This window comes from Sordaria macrospora, chromosome 7, assembly GCF_033870435.1.
Source record: "Sordaria macrospora chromosome 7, complete sequence".
Classification (NCBI taxonomy): domain Eukaryota; kingdom Fungi; phylum Ascomycota; class Sordariomycetes; order Sordariales; family Sordariaceae; genus Sordaria; species Sordaria macrospora.
Window position 1 is genome coordinate 1,251,325 of NC_089377.1, and position 16,131 is coordinate 1,267,455.

Genomic DNA, 16,131 nt, shown 5'->3' on the forward strand with positions numbered 1-16,131 from the left:
TCTCTCAGGATTTATCAAGGGGGTCATCCCTCTTGATTCCGTGTTCCTCCTTCATGTCTTTTTATATGGACTGTCAGTTTCCGACCCCCACTCAATTTGCCTACACTTGCTCTTCGTAATGCGCATATACCATCATGGCCAACAACGTCGAACTCAACCACCTTATCAGGGCCAAGTCGTCAACGAGGAGGGCTCGGCTTTCGTTCCGTTATCCGAAACAACCAGTTGTATGGGAGCTTCAATTGAGGATGGGTCTCGAAAAGGACTGAACGGTTCAGGTTCAGCTGTGGTCTATGAAGAGTTACTATCCGAATGGCCTCAGGGTCCCCAAAAAATTGCACCTAAGGGCTATACATGGTGGATAGGTACAATAGGCGATGTCATCCTGACCATTACGCCAGTGGCCTTCTTTGGTAACTCCAATGTCTTCCAGATTGAAACCTCTCTTTTGCTGACGCCATGTTACAGTCATGGCTGCTCTTGCAATACAGCTAGAGCGCCAACCAATGGACCACGACACTCGAGGTCACGACCTCATTGAGGCCCTCAAGCTCGCCCCCACCATCTATCCCATCGTCTTCGCAGCCGTAGCAGGTCGCTTTTACAAGACACTTGCATTATGGAGTGTCACGAGATCTCGAGGTGTCTCCGTTGGCGCCTTGGAACAAATGTTGGGGAGCCAGAGCTTTGCGGGAAGTCTTTTCCGCTTGTTTAGTGTCCGATCGCACGTTGGTGTCGGTCTCATAATTATCCTCACATGGGCTCTCTCCCCTCTTGGCGGCCAGAGCTCTTCGCGCTTGCTCTTCAAGACTGTCGAGATCTCGGACTCCGAGGTAATCGCGTACTACTCATCAACAGACTCGCTTTCGTCAATGAACTCGGCAAGCGGCGACCAGGTGACATCCACAGGTGCGAACTCGCTCTTCACTTCCAGTCTTATGGCAGGTGAGGAACAGAGGCGGTCCATGGCAGACCTTTGGGGGCGGCCCAGGATCCCTCGCCTCCAGGACCCATCGACCGATAACTGGCAAACAGTTCACCAAGCGGACATGACAGAAGCGGACTATGCCTTTTTGATCGGTATCAAGGTCCTGGGGCTGCCTAATCTCAACTCGACCACCTCGTACAGCTTGGCGGCTGAGGCATCCTACAATGACCTCGACTGTAACTTTGTGATACGTACCCTTCCGTCCAACAAGACGCCTGCTTACATACCGGAAAATAGATGGACCATTCCGAGCCTGTATCGCGACATCGTGAATGGTACTAACAAAACCCAAATTTGGCTTCCCGGTTCAGGTTCCCCCGGCAGCTTCTTTCTGATTTCAGACTTCCTGGCGCCAGAGCGCCAGGCTGGTGGACACCTTCATCTTCTCTTTGGCTCCCACGAAGGGGAACACAACTACACTCTGTATAATTGCACTGTCAGAAACGTCCCACTCGAGCTCGACATCGCCTGCTCATCACCGTTCGGATGCGGTGTCCAGCGATATCGGCGCTCTAAAGCGCCGCAATGGAACGAAGGCGACGTCCATTCGCCCTTCACCTTAGCCATACCGGTTATCGCCAACGTCCTCCGGCATTTTCCCACCGCAACGGGCGTTCTGGAGAGCGGATCCCCTCGATACCAAACTACCATAGACAACTACCTCCGGGGCGTTACCCAATTCCCGTTCAAGGTCCATTACCTGAGCCCCTGGCCCACCAACATCACCGACGAAGCCTTTTCCCGGCGTCTCACCCTCTTATTTAATACGTACTACTACGCCTCCCTCGACCCTTTCACCGCCACAGACTCCAGCTACGCCAAGTATCCCGGAGAAGACGACGATATCAGGTCCCAGCCCGTATACCCGGACTCGAGCAATGGGCATTTTGGTGGTTCAACAATGGTCATGGTGGCCGACGCTAAGGAGATCACCCGCCGCGAGCTCTACGGGCTGAACCGTCACTGGGTCGCCATCCTCTTGCTCTGCACTACCGTGCTGGAGACTCTCGCGCTTGTCGGCCTGTTTCTGCGACTGACCACGCCGGCGCCGGATATCTTTGACTATGGCGCCAGTTTGACGCGCGAGAATCCGTTCGTGCCGGTGCCCAATGGTGGGTCGGCCATCGGCGGGGCGGAAAGGGCGAGGATGTTGAGGAAGATGAGAGTTAAGATGGCGGATGTAAAGCCGGACGAGCAAGTTGGGTATGTGGCGCTTGTGGGAACGACGGGAGAGTTGGATCAGGGGGTTAAGGCGCATGGGGAGGTGATTCCTACTAGGGCTTTGAGTCGGTGGAGGCGGTATTGGTAGTTTCGAGTTACAAAAACCTCTTCGTTTCTTCGGCGCGGTTGAGGTGCTGGGTTTCTACCGTCCGATATCACGTCTATCCTCTTGCTTTGCTATGTAATTCAACCCTACCTACCTACATGCAGGTGTTGTGTCTACCATGACGCCAGCGTCTAAGATTCTCATCACCGTATCGTCCAGCCCGTCCACCCACTGCAAAATATCCTTCATCCTCTTAAAGACCTTTTCCTTCCTCGCCAAGCGTGTCAACTCCCTAAACCTGCCCGTCTTCGCCCTGTTATTCCTCTCCTCCTCCTCAAAATACTTGTTTTCGTCCGCATCCGTCCACGTATCAATGATCGCATCCAGCTTTGCGTCCCACGTCGCCCTTTGCCCACTCTTCCCACCAATGACGACACAGTATTTGGACTTGCGGATTTCTTGCCCGATGACGTTGTCCGCTAATAAGACAAGTTTTATCATTTCGCGCATGGTGTCCATTGCTTGGATCTTGGTTGAGGTGGTGGAGGTGGGGGACTGGGCTGCTGATAGGACGGAGAGGAAGGTGTCGATTTCGTCGTCTACCGCCGTTGCTGCGCTGCGCTGCGCTTCTCTTCGGTTGAAAGGGGGTAGTGCGCGGTATTGAGCAGATGAGAGGTGGAGAGGGGGTATTGGGCGAAGTTGGGGGTGGCGGCGGCGGCCATGATGGGCTGTGGGTTGGTTCTTTTCTTTTGTGTTGGCTTAGAGGCGTGGTCTTTTATTTTTGGGCGAGGCGCGGGATGGATGGGTGTAGCTTGAATGGATGGGAGGGAGGTGTTTCTGGGTTTGAAGTTGTTGAAGTAAGGTAAGGGGAGGGGTTGAGAGACTTGATGAGAGTTTGAGTGAAAGCGGCGAAGTTGAATATTCTACCTAGGTAAGTTGAAGAGGTAGTGACAAGACTGTGTGAATTTGCTGGTTTTATTTTTTCCCTTCCATTCGAGGTCCTCTGGCTGTTTGGTTCAATTTCGGTTTGCAGACTATCCGCAGTTATCACACATGCTCACTACCTAGTTACCTGGTATTTGGCAGATGAAAGACTCGGTTCGGAAGGAACGGTGAGGAAAGGCTTATTGATTGAGATTGATGCAATCATGCAAGGCACTACTCAGCAGTAAAATTTGGCGAGCCTTCCCAATTCCTTTGCTGGTTTGAAAAAGAAGGTGCACTGCCGTCCAGATATATCCGACCATGACCAATCAGAGCATCAACTCCCTTCACATTCATCCCAACCTCATATCCTGCCCTCTAAACCGTGACACCCCGACATTCCCGACGCTTCACAAATTCCTCGCAGCAGGATACCTCACACAAACCGGGCACATACCCGACATATCCAGTATCCTATCCAGCTCTCTGCATCGCCTCTCCGGACACATCGCTCTTCTTCTTCTTCGTCTTCTCAGACTTGTTGTTCCTGCTGTTCCTGCTGTTCCTGCTGTTCCTGCTGTTCTGCCGGTTCTCGCGGTTCTCGCTCTCCCGAGCCTCCTTCTCGCGCGAATGCAGGGCCGAAACCGCACCGTGATGTAGTGCCAGCAGTCGTATTGGCCTTTTTGGATTATGCACATTTTTTCAAGACTAGCCTGGAATGAAGTGGCATTGGTTGGGTTTGTTGCGTTGAATTTTTGGTGTGGTCAAGTTTGTTCTGGACAAGGAGTCTTCTAGGGGAATTTATATCCCAGCATCCTCTAACAATCTAGGTATGCTTCATGGTTATCCATCCGCTCTTCCATGGTTTCTGTTGATGCCCGAAAGCAATAATACACAGATACACAGACAGTCTGTTCACTTGGCTGCGGGCTTTGAGGCTAGGGTAAATTTTGGTTAGCGAGTGTATTGAATGCGTCATGGAGTTTGCGGGCGCTGTGCTTGAACTGGAGATCTGACCTTGATACATAGGTGGTGTCTTCACAGAGTCAATTCAAAGAAGCACCTGCGTCGGTCCTCGGACAGGAACGTCTATGCTTCACGCAGAGTTTATAGTGAAGTTTCCACGTCTTGGTCACGATAACAATTCCGCACTTATGTAAGTCAGATAGCAGGGAGGCAAGTGGAAGGCAGAAGCCATCCGGGAAAAAATCTTCAATATTTGCCCTGACCTGACGGCCAACGTCCACGGTATACAAATACCATCCCAACGGCTCAACCAATGAAATAATCCAAAGGCCGGGAATGACAGACTTGAAACATGACTCTAGCTGGTAGAGGTACCCAAGCAGCCAAACAAGCACATCGTTCCAATTAAGCTCTCCATCAACAATGGTAATGACTGACAATGAACATCAAGACAAATTTATTTTTAAAAAAAAGAAAATACACCTCCAAAGGAGGGAGGAAAAAGCAGAGAAACAGAAAGGGAGAAAAGAAGACCATATGGAGCAAGCCCCTCATGACAACAATCCTCCGGACTCCTGACCCGTGGAATGGATTCTGCAATTGTAGAGTAAAATCTCAATGGTGACACTGCTGTGCAGGGCAGCTTATACAGCATCAGGTTCAAGGACAGTATCTGACTCCGGGACAGTACTGGGGTCAGGGAGAGCATTAGCTGCTTCCATCTGCCGTTGGAGTTGCTGTCTGAACCTGGGGATGAGGTCATCTATAGGTATAAGAGAAGAGCGCAGGTTAGCATATTTGAGAGTACAGTTGAGTCAGAACTCAGAGGTAATGGGTGAACTAGGAGAATAATCGCTCATATCAAATCGCGAGCACCCAGATACAAGTGTTGATAGGTAGGTGGGTAGGTAGGTAGGTAGGTAGGTAGGTAGTGGAGAGAGTGGTAGAACATGAGATGGTTGGTTGAGTAGGTACTTACGCTCTTGGGCTTGTTCACGTCGTGTTCTTACCAGTCGCGGCCACTCTGCGTGCTCACGCACCTCGACATAGTCCTGCAGGGGCTCTTCCTGAACGTTTCCAGCCTCCAATGGATCCTCCGCAAAGTCGAATGCTTCATCACCCCTTCTTGTCAGGTCTGTGCTTTTCCGAGAAATCTTGAACATGAGTTTGAACTTTCCCACGCGCTTCGGCGCTAGAATGGGACCATCGAGCCAGATCCATTGGGTATCGCCATTGAAGTCTGAGTCTTCCTCCTCGAGCCAGTGAATAAGTAGTTCCTCCGAGTGTGCAGGTAGAACCTCCTGCTCCGGGTTGTCGTGGACGTGATAGTCTCGCCAGTATATTGCAATGTCATATCTGTCTGGGTCAGGCCGTTGCAGCTCTGGGAATCCAATCTGCGGTTTAAATTCAGTAAAATCAAGCTGCACTAGGATTGACTGTGTGAAGGATGCTTCTGCCAGATACAGGATCTTCCAAGGACCTTGGACAGTGTAAATCCCGGGCATTGGCGGCCCTTTCGGCGTGGAACCCCCAGGCTTGCATTCTCTTTCGAGCCTGGCCCGCGCGATGCGTCCACTATTGTCTTCTGTCTCCAGCATGGGTTTTGTCCCTACACCCCGAGACAACATGATGATATTTGGAGCTGAGCTGTGCGTGGAGTTTGAAGGTAAGGATTGGTGTGTGGTCCGGAGAATCGAAACCTTCTTGACAAATATGAGGTAGGTAGGGAAGGAACTGCAGTAAATCTGTTGCTTACTTCGATAGCGGTTGTGAAGCCTACTCGTCAGGTTAGAAGCATCCCTCCCCCCAGCTCCGCTGGGGAGGGTCAGGGATGTTATAATGCGACCGACTTTGATTTACTTCCCGTATTGAAAAACGTGCTAACATAGGGTTACTAATACTGCAATGTTTTGCAGCTTCCTGTGACCTGAAATATATTTAGATTATGGTGAGGAAGCAAAGTTTTAGCATATTTGGTGTGTATTTAGGGGTAATCGCAACTCTTGCCGGTCACATTGTAACATCCCTGACCCCCAGCTTCGCTGGGGGGAGGGATGCCTCTAAACCTGACGAGTAGAGGAAGGATCGAAGCGTGACTTGGGAGGAGGACTCACTCAAGCTGACCAGACTTTTATACCATTTTGCCACAAAGACAGAACGGGATCTCAATCATCATGTGTATAGTATAGGTAGATATATTGTCCATAGGTGTTGGTTCTCATTTCTCAACACCACTTGCTCAAACAGCCGCCAGACGACATAGGCAATGGCATCTTCATCAACGCGCAACCTGTGATTGTGATTGTCGTGGTTCGGGTTTGGGTTCGTGTTCCGCTCACAACTGCTCGAGTGACATGGACACGGATAGTTGGTGATGTGAAGGTCGCCATGCCCAACAGCATCTTCCTGTTAGGCGGCCTAGTTCCGTAGTTGCCAAGTGGAAAAAGGCTTCTTCAGTGCAACTGATAAACGTCAAGCAGGCAATAAATCTTCAGGAGCAGTGACCAGAGGCTAACGGGTTGGGCATTTAATTCCCGTTGTGTGCTTCCCGCGGTGAGAATACATCGATCTTAACCGGAAGCAGCCTGGGAAGGCCAACATCGTCTCGAGGTATCCCACGTCTTGAGAGAGCCGAACACATAGTGTGATCGTTGCAAGGTATTGACCATGGTGTGTGGCTTGTAAGCAGTCCCTCTCATACATACCTCCAGGCAACTTGTGTTGGGGCGGAAAGGGGGAAGGTATTCTCTTTGTCTTAACCTACACGCGGCTCGTTGGCCCATTATCATATCCTCAAAGGAAATCCTCGAATGGCAGGCTGCTACCAACAGGTCAATATACTTTAGCACTTAATCGGTATTGGATGAAAGAGATACTGAACTTAGTGTTCGTTCCAAAAGAAATCCGCGTAAGGCATCCCATCTTTGTGGCCGAAGGCGGTTCGGTGATGTTAAGTATAGAAAGTCCTTGGCTCGTGATTCGTCGCAATGAGCCCCATCAGTTTGGGGCCAACAACAATGTAAACTGGAAACAAAGGCAATACCTACACTTTGACGATTGGAGAGTGCGGGTTATTGCACTTCTCAACCCTCATTTCACGTCATCATTGATGTGGAGACAGTTTCGTCGTCAAGGGGTTTTTGATCAAGAGCTGAAAGCGAATCAAGCGCCAAGGGGACATAGGATTTGAAACCAGACAACAAGCGCCTCCTAGGTAGAGGCTAGTAAGGTTTCATGGTTTCAGTGGCGATGTGTCGTGGAATGAACTCAAAGTGTCCTCGTCGAACTGGTTGTTGGGATTGTCGGGCATAAATAAGATGCTATGCTAACACAGAGAGCGCAGATTTTACGGTAGCGAAAATACTGCACTGACTGAGCCGAAGTCGACCGGTTGTATGCCAAGCCAACCTTCACCCAACGCATGTGTACGAGGGCTACCGTAAAACACGGGAAGCTGGCAACATGAACAAGTCAACAACTCCACTTGGACACTGCTGGTGGTTTGATCTCGAGTTCCTTCGCACAAAGGACTGATATTCGTCCTCAGGCTTTTGGCAAAAGAATGGAAGAAGACAGTTGTAGTCCTGACGACGGGAGTGCTGTATAAGACCGGTGAGAGTCGAAACTGTTGCATCATTCCGATTGGCTGAAGATACAATAAGTGATTGCTCACCCTGGGGCAACCAACACAATGGTGTCGGTACCGGGGAGCCCGGCCAGAAGCGCCTCCTCCATCCCTGTACCATAAACACCATCATTTTGCAATCTGAAACTGTGGCCTCAGAACTGGTTCGCCAAAGCGCGATGATGTCCAGAAGACTCCAACACCTCAATCCTCGATCGAGAGATGTTGGCAAAAATTCCTAGATACACAACTGTTGGAGGCTGGAAAAGGCGACAACGGCCAAAGGGTTGATTGGTGTTGTCTAACGGAAGAGGAGAAGCGGAAACCAGGGCGGCCTAAATACCCGGAAGGAGTCCCGGTGAATGGGCAAGCCAGTGGATGGCAGCCCAGGGCATGGACTTCCAACAACCCCGGGCGTGGATAAAACGAGGTTTTTGGATGCCCTGTGGTGAGGTAAATGAGATGTAGCCTTATCTGATCTTGCGCTGATCCCGTCGCTGCAATGCCAGTGCAATAACACGCCGCCCCCAGCTCAAATATGCGCCACCAAGCCGAACTTCGTCAACCACAGCTTCGATGTCCGTTTGTTCGTGGGCTACCGGCAGGAACCTTGCCGTCAACGAATGATATTTCCATGTTTTCTCTCGATCGAGAACGCTGGAAATATACTTGATTTTAATCCGTCTTGCGTCAAAAGAAGTACTTGCAGCCATAGCCAGATAACCGCGTCCGTCTAGGTACCTCTACTTCCTCAACCAAAACTTGTCCCTCCATGGCTTTAGTCTGCCCAGGGAGTGGTACTAACACTTGTGGCCAGGACCAGCCCGGAGGGCACGACTTTGATATAGGTATAACTCGGCTCCGCAGCTTATACCACGGGTAATCAGTCATCTTCTTGATATGTTCTTGCTTTAATGATTGTTCTTCCTCGTTCTCTTTCCAATCGATAGCGGATTCCCTTGTCGCTCGCCTTGGAAATTCGTGTTCACGCCGTTTTTGAGATCCTCTCTCAAGTTGTTGATGTGCAATGGCTTTCCATTTCCGTTTGCAAAAGGGACTCAATCAGTGGTCATGACCGCCGCCGTCGTGGGCCTGCCCCTCACATTCACCACCCGGAAACGCACACCTGCACGCGATTCTCACTTTCTTTTGGCCACTCCCTACAGCGTACCGGCTCTGCAAGTACATATTGAGCCTGAGAGTGCAGGTCGTTCGTGTCCCGAAAACCGCAGCCCCGTCTCCGTCTCCAGCTACATCATCGCCGCTAGAAGTTATTACACCTACCATTGGAATGGCTCAGCAAGCTGAAGGACATGGACCGCCTCCACCCTCCTACTGCGAGGCCACGGGTCCTGCTGAGCCATGATCTCGACTTCCGGACAGGATATGGTGAGCTCGGGACGATGGCAAAGAGACCACGAGGTGTTTGAAGAGAAAGAACAAAATAAATAGAGACAGCGAAGAGTTCACGGCAATACTCGGACAGTACAACGGATACGGCTTTTTTTAACTTTTTTTTTTACCCTACGATGCCTTCGACACGGCTCAAACCAACCAACACAAGAACTACCGGTAGTACACTGCAGCCCAGGCGAATATTGCAACGGACGAAGTATTTGTTTAGGTAGAATAAAACACTCGTTGCCCAAATCCCACTGATTCTGAGAGTCCGTATGGCCTCGTCGTTGTTGACATGTGTAGGTAGGTGTAAATGAGTGACACTCAAGACCAGCTGGATCTCAGACCTAGAACCCTAACTTGTATTCTTCCTCCAAATACAAACACACAGGTAACTATCTACGAAACCTCCTCAGTCCTACCATTTGAAGACGATTGTTTCCGTTCTTCCAGTTCTTTTTACCGTCTTCCGCTTTGAGTCCTGCTCGATACCTACGTTGCTTCCCAGTAACCCAGTTGCTATAAGCCCTACCCAAGTTACAGCACTAATTCACCGCCCTACACCTCCTGAGAAACAGAAGGCTGATAACCGCAACGCATATCGAAAGCCGACATACCCGGCTCGGGTAGGGTAATGTAGAGGTTTCTTTTAGGCACCGATCGTCTTTAGCCAGCCGAACTCCTCAATTAGACCTCTACCTCTGAGGTATGTCAGCAATGCTTCGTGGGTAGCATCCATAATTGAGCAAATGGAATTAGCCTAATCCAGAAGGGAAGAAACCTAGGTAAGATGAAGTGGTCCATATAAACTATAGCGGAAGTTATAGGGGTGTGGTGAACGGTAAAGCGTTGGCTCGAAGGAAGTAAGCCGGGACTAAGCCGCGCATTGAAGGGAAGGAGCAGTACAGATACGGCTTACTTCCTTCGAGCCAGCACTTTACCGTTCACCACACCCCCCTAAGTTCCGCAAAAAGAACTGAGTGGATTGTAGAAGATTGATGATGTTTCAAATAGTTGAGGTCTGCGCCAAAGCCGGAACATCACGTCAGGGCACTCACGCATATTCTGACCGTCCTTCGTGAATTGATCACTGTCCACTGTGACCGACGAATGACTGCCTTCACTGTCGTCCATGAGTTGCACGTGGTCGATAGGTCTAGACCAATACCTCACGCAGGTGTCGAAGTACAGCTTTACGGTCGCGGCGTCTGCGATTGTGACGAACAACCTGAACCCGTAGGCCTTTCTGTCCTCGCCGGCAGGGGCTTTGAGATCAGAAATGATAAGGTGCTGGATCTTGTTATCGATTTCGGTCGTTGGCTTGTGGACTCGAGCCGGGAGCTCCGGGGGAATGTCACAGTCTGCTATGAACAAGAACCGATACCCAGTTTGAAGCTGCGTTTGCTGTGCCTTCGGCATAGAAGCACAAGGGTCGATAGCTAGCCATCGGACCATGAGGTTGTAAGGGCCTACGTTGTTGGAGTCATCGCAATCAAAGACCAGAGTAATTGGCCACAGGTCTGCCTCTGGGAGCGCGCGAAGCGGAGGCCCATCTCCTGGTAGCATGGGTACTTGTGGATGTCACGCTGATCTCCGGGCTGTGGGCCCGAATTCTGGGAAAGGAGCCATTGATTCCGGGACATGGTTACTGTGGACGAATTGCAGAAACCATGCGAAGACGTTGTGGCTGGTGCGACAGAGAAAACCAAGGCCGCGTCGGCGTCGACTGTCGAAATCTATGTTGGTCAGGGATGGTGCCGTTGAATGCTTCAGGCGGAAGGGCAGTGCAAAGTAGGATATGATGGCGAAAGATGAAAACTTGAGGCAGTATTCTCTTGCTAGGAGGCTTTATGTCGGTGTTTCTGATTGCAGGCCAAACGCTTATGGGAGGGGACTGAAGGTAATTGGAATTTGCTTCCTTGAAGAGATCATAAATCAGCGCTTGTCCAAGGCATAAATAACTGCTGTCCCCTCAGATAAGAAACTGTGGCAACATGTTTGTTGCTCGCCGTTGTCGTAGTACTTTCGGAGTGTTCCTTGGTCCCCATGTCATATTTTGCCGTCATGGCCTATTACTGTCTTGTTGAGCTGTTGGGTTGGTCTTGAGCGTTGAAGGCTATTTGTGCTCGTATCGCGTATCTGCCCTAGGTAACATTTTACACATATGCCCGGGCAAAGATGTTTTTGGTGGTTGGAGGTGAGAGAGTTTCTTTGTCGCAGGTGACATGCGCTCGTTGGTCCATCATTACGCCGCCAACGAACGAAAATTCATAACCTGTTAAAATCGCCTACCGCGTTAGTAACTTCAGGTGACCACTTTCAGTTTTTTGTCAAGTTACCTACAATGCTTCCGCGCGGTTAGAAATTGCCATAAGGCGTAAAGAATGACTGGAGCCAGACTTGGGACCAACGACGATGTAAAACTTGAACAAAGGCAGTAGCCGCCGCACTGCCATCGCCTCAAAAAAGCTCACAATGAGCGTGGTATTATGCCTCTCCCCAACACGAACATAGGATAGCACCTCTGCAGAACGAATGTCGTTGTGAAGTAAGGCCCGAAAAGGTATTACACGCCGGAGAAACGAATCGCAGCGGTCAAATTGCCTGTGACCGAAGTGGAAACGAAGAGAAGGAAAGCGACGAAGAGAACCATTAAGCCACAATCTCAAATCAACCGACGGAGAGATATCGCGTGTTTGTTGGGTGAGGGCGGGGAGCGGTTGTTTGGGGAAAGAACTATGGCGAACTTGGGTGTTGCCGAAAACCTGGGTCTTGGAACCTTGGGTCTCAAAACTTGGGAAGGAACTACCATCCTGACTTGTCAAAGGAAGGGGAATGAGATGGAAGCCTAACGTAGAGCTCACTAATACACCAGTGGTTACAGGTACCGACAGCCTGGAATATTAATGCAACATCCACGAGAGTTCACGATAAGCTAGAATTCGGGACTGAGCAAACAAGCATTATATTCTATCCTACAATGAGTGTGATAGTCTCTGTACAGAAGCCTACTGTAACTACTTGTTCCTAGAGGTAATGACTGTAATAAGATGGAAACTTCCATAGTCTCCCTCGTCCCCGCTCCTGTGCCCTTGCGTAGGGAATGAAAAAAAAAAAAAAAAAAAAAAAAAAAAAAAAAAAAGGAAATATCATAACCGCTCCATCAGCCGGTTTTGCCGAGTCTAGCAAGGCGGGCCACACAAATTTCCGTACCCGTAACCAAGTCCTAAGTGTCTGCGTCCGTGCGTGCGGCCTGATCACCTCGAGTCCTGTCTGCCTCGGGGTCGGAGACGATATATGTTCTGTCTCTTCGTCCCCTTCAGGCTCGGCTTTGCCTCCACCACGGGCTTTGCCTCCCCAGCCGGCTTTGCGTCCTCGGAAACCATGATTACCTGGACGGAAGCAAGACGGAAGTTATTCAGTTCCTCTGTCTTATTGTTCTTCTGGAGATCCTCGATTGCCTCAATGTCGACCTTAGCGTCGGCCAGGCCCAGGATGAACGGTGGAGTTTGTTCATCCACGACGGCGGGGACATCGATGTACTGAAAGGCCGGCACCTCCTGCTTGAAGAAGGCAATTTCGAACTTTCCCAGCGCAGCCTCGGTGCCGCCGTATTTGGGATCGTTAAACCCCGCCGTTTCTTCGACCGCGTCCCAAACCTTCACAATAAATAACTTGACTTAGTTGTAGGACAACTGCAAGAACACATCCTCAGCATACGCCTTGTTGTTGCCCTTGTCCAGGCGGCTGACGTGGTGACACAACACCTGGTAGGTGTAGCCAAGGCGAAACACGAGGTGGGCGTATTTTGACTTGCTGAAGAACAACTTCGTTTCCTCCGTTGTAATTTTTCCCTACGGAAAGAGCCAAAGGAAGAGCGAGGAATGAGCGGCAAACTCCTTTTCGTCGCGCACAACGAGCTTCTTCATGACGTCGGCCCAACTTCCTAAGGGAAAGAAGTCTTTGCCTTCCCACATTTTTCATTGTGCCAGAACTCCAATGTGCTGAAATTGATCGGGGTAGCAGCATCGGTAGGTTTGATCGACGACATTGTGTGATCTTGGGTCTTGAGGCTTTGTGTGCCTGATGGCAAATATGATACCGTGACGAGATCTGTAGGAGTCTGATAACTCAGTGATGGGTTGTATGAAGCAGATGATATGCTGGTTGGTGGGCTGTCGAATTCAGAATCTAAGATCTGCGGGAGAACAGCAACAATTATATAGCTGATTTCAGACCTCTCCGTTGCGGAAGTGTCGTTGGTAGCCCATCCATCATGTCGTAAACTCGCGCTTCGGTACTGCTTGCAGAGTCGATAGAAGACAAAGGGTCCCATACCTAGAATGGAAGAGCAGCGCCAACATGAAGATAGAATCATTAGCTGGTGTTGCGGTTGCGAGCACGGGAACTGTTGTTGAAAGCCTGGAGATTGTTGGTCCAAGTTGCCAACAAGCCGTGGCGGTAAGGCCAAAATAGGCAGCCAGGAGCAGGCTGACAATGAAGACTTGCACAGCGCGAGCATGACGATCCTGCGACATGGCTTTGATGAACGGCGTGTCGCCCTATCTTGTCAGCAGTATCCTGAAAACATCATACCGAATCTCGGCTCTCGTGGACATATCCCCGTTGCCATGCGGCGCAAACGTTAGCGCCTGGGTTGAATTTCTTTAACAGAAAGACACACCCGCGCATCTCTTCAACAACTTGTGACAGACCTCCCAACGAGTCGACTTCGCTTTGTTGGTTCCATAATCGTTGGGAAGAGAAAGACCCGACTGTAAAATCTGTGATGTGGCTTTGACGAGATTCCTGAAAGATTTTCAAGATGTCGGGATGTTGGTGTAGGATGCAGTGGCGTCTTGGACGACGAGACGAGGCTCTTTGTACGGAGATACGGGATAGAGTGGCCCTGGAATGTTTGTTAGTTCGGTACAGAACTTGTTCGGGCTGGATATGACGCTGTTTGTACCAAGCTAACAACCGTATGAGGCCAATGGTATGCAATATGGCTTTTGTGCCATCAACCCCTGGTCCCAACACCTCAGCAGTCAGGGTCTCGCATCCAACAACCCGGGATGCCATCCATTAGAATGATAATCATGCACCCTCTTGATCGTTGCTGGGCGTGGAAACTTACCGATACGCCAGCAAGAATTGCCGTCATTACTCAGCAGATGCTCTAACCGCTGGGGTTCCATTCCAGAGACAGGCGCTTGTCGTGAGATGTATTTTGTGGTTTGTGGATTTCTTCGGGCTGACAAAATATAGGAGCCGGCCCGGGTCGGGAGTCGTCAATTGCGGATCCGGATCCGGGACGCCAAGACGGCAGCAGTTGATCGGATCATCGGGCCACCGGTACAGTGGATCATCTTGTCGCCGGCCGGATCTGGCGACTCTGCCACGTCAGTAAGCACACATTGATCGCTGCGAAGAAACGGGATACAAGGACGGGAGCTGGTACGATTCCTTCAAGCTTCACCCTGTCGTCGGGAGTAAGAAACCGATACTGATTGGCATCTGCCCCGGACGCGGCCGTATGGTGATATTAAGTTAAGGTCGTAGTGCCACTGTCCACAGGCACGGCGGCGGTGCTGTCAACACCCGCCGCCACACGCTAGATTTGAGCGGTGTAGTCTGTGTTTGGACTTTGTGAAACTTTGTCGCCGCTTCCCGTCCCTTGGGAATGGAATGCGGTCCACGCGGGTCAGTTGTGCGACGTGAGCAGGTGCATTCAACCGGAACGTGCTTGACATGGGTTGGACCGCGAAGGGACCCAATTTGACGTGGAGGGGCGCGGCGCGAATGATGCGCACGTAAGTGAATAAACCCGCTTGCTTCGCCAGGCATGGGACGGCTCTGTCTGTGGTTGTGATTGATGGACCGTCGTGCATTCCTTGGGTCGTCCAATGTAGTGTACAGATGATCGTTGCAGTGCCTTACTAAGGCTCCTGCAAGGGAAGTCGGGAACCGGCGAGAGAAGGGAGAGAAAAAGGCGAGAGGCTCGCTCCACGGACTGAGATGGGGGACTCCGACTGATTATCTCTCCCTCCTCTCCAAACTTCCTCCCCACTTCTCCCGGCTGTTGTTGTTCTTGACCAGAGTTTCTCTTGTCTCCGGAGAGCCCACCATATTCTCCCGTTAAAACAACAGACATCTGCCTGCCTTCCTTCTCATCTGAACCCCGTCTCGTCCCATCAACACAATGGGGTCCTCCTACCGCACCGAAGATAACGGCAAGATCTCGGATCTTCCCCAGTTGCACCGCTACATCACGGGCCACAACGCCGAAGGAAAGGCCATTGTCCACAGTCAGAACGACTTTGAGTGGAAGTCCTACGCCGAAGGCGAACTCGCCTTCAGCGTCGCCTACACAACCTCCGAATTCCCCGCCAACCTCAACAAGGACGCCGACGTGGCGGAGCACACGCGGGTGCTGGAGTCGGGAAACCTCGGGCTGGTCAATCCGCGCGGAACCGTTTTCCGGTGCGTCGACTTTGCACCTGGCTACGCATGCGGAATGCACCGAACGCAAAGTCTCGACTACGGCATCGTGCTGGAGGGCGAGGTGGACATGGTGCTCGACAGCGGGGAGGTACATCCATTGAAGCGGGGCGATGTTGCGATCCAACGGGCGACTCAACACCAATGGGTCAACAAGAGCAAGACGGAGTGGGCGCGCATGATGTTTGTCTTGCAGGATTGCCAGCCACTGGTTGTCGGTGGTCAGGAGTACAAGGAGGACTTGGGCACCAATTCGGGCTTGCCGCCTAGCGGAAACTGATTCTGTTTGTGAAAGGCGACTGAGGTGGGAAAGAGTACGATGTTGTTCAAAGCAGTTGTTTGGGTGCTGTATATCGTGTTTTTGTTGATGTTCCAGGATGGAAGTCGAAGGAGAAATGAAATGTCGCGAACGGGTACCGCAATTGTTTGTTTACTGGGTAATACGCTGTTAGCGGGTGGTAG

At 50.9% G+C, this 16,131-nt stretch overlaps 5 protein-coding genes across 5 annotated transcripts; 2 read left to right on the plus strand and 3 right to left on the minus strand.

Moving 5' to 3' along the window:
- The first annotated feature begins 55 nt into the window (after nt 1-55).
- Nucleotides 56-2,718, plus strand: SMAC4_03352 (uncharacterized protein). Its single transcript, XM_024655458.2, has 2 exons — nt 56-413; nt 469-2,718. The coding sequence occupies exons 1-2, from the start codon at nt 119-121 to the stop codon at nt 2,295-2,297; spliced, it is 2,124 nt and encodes a 707-aa protein (XP_024511343.2). The 5' UTR covers nt 56-118; the 3' UTR covers nt 2,298-2,718.
- A 2,071-nt stretch (nt 2,719-4,789) lies between these two features.
- On the minus strand, nt 4,790-5,773 carry SMAC4_03351 (uncharacterized protein; the record flags this gene model as incomplete). The annotated part of the gene is made up of 2 exons (XM_003352985.1): nt 4,790-4,908; nt 5,125-5,773. The coding sequence occupies 2 exons, from the start codon at nt 5,771-5,773 to the stop codon at nt 4,790-4,792; spliced, it is 768 nt and encodes a 255-aa protein (XP_003353033.1).
- Nucleotides 5,774-10,125: 4,352 nt separating this feature from the next.
- On the minus strand, nt 10,126-10,734 carry SMAC4_03350 (uncharacterized protein; the record flags this gene model as incomplete). The annotated part of the gene is made up of 1 exon (XM_003352984.1): nt 10,126-10,734. One exon carries the CDS (start codon nt 10,732-10,734, stop codon nt 10,126-10,128), a length of 609 nt encoding a protein of 202 aa, XP_003353032.1.
- Nucleotides 10,735-12,425: 1,691 nt separating this feature from the next.
- On the minus strand, nt 12,426-13,097 carry SMAC4_03349 (uncharacterized protein; the record flags this gene model as incomplete). The annotated part of the gene is made up of 2 exons (XM_003352983.1): nt 12,426-12,827; nt 13,083-13,097. The coding sequence occupies 2 exons, from the start codon at nt 13,095-13,097 to the stop codon at nt 12,426-12,428; spliced, it is 417 nt and encodes a 138-aa protein (XP_003353031.1).
- A 2,273-nt stretch (nt 13,098-15,370) lies between these two features.
- On the plus strand, nt 15,371-15,949 carry SMAC4_03348 (uncharacterized protein; the record flags this gene model as incomplete). The annotated part of the gene is made up of 1 exon (XM_003352982.1): nt 15,371-15,949. The coding sequence occupies one exon, from the start codon at nt 15,371-15,373 to the stop codon at nt 15,947-15,949; it is 579 nt and encodes a 192-aa protein (XP_003353030.1).
- Nucleotides 15,950-16,131: the final 182 nt, after the last annotated feature.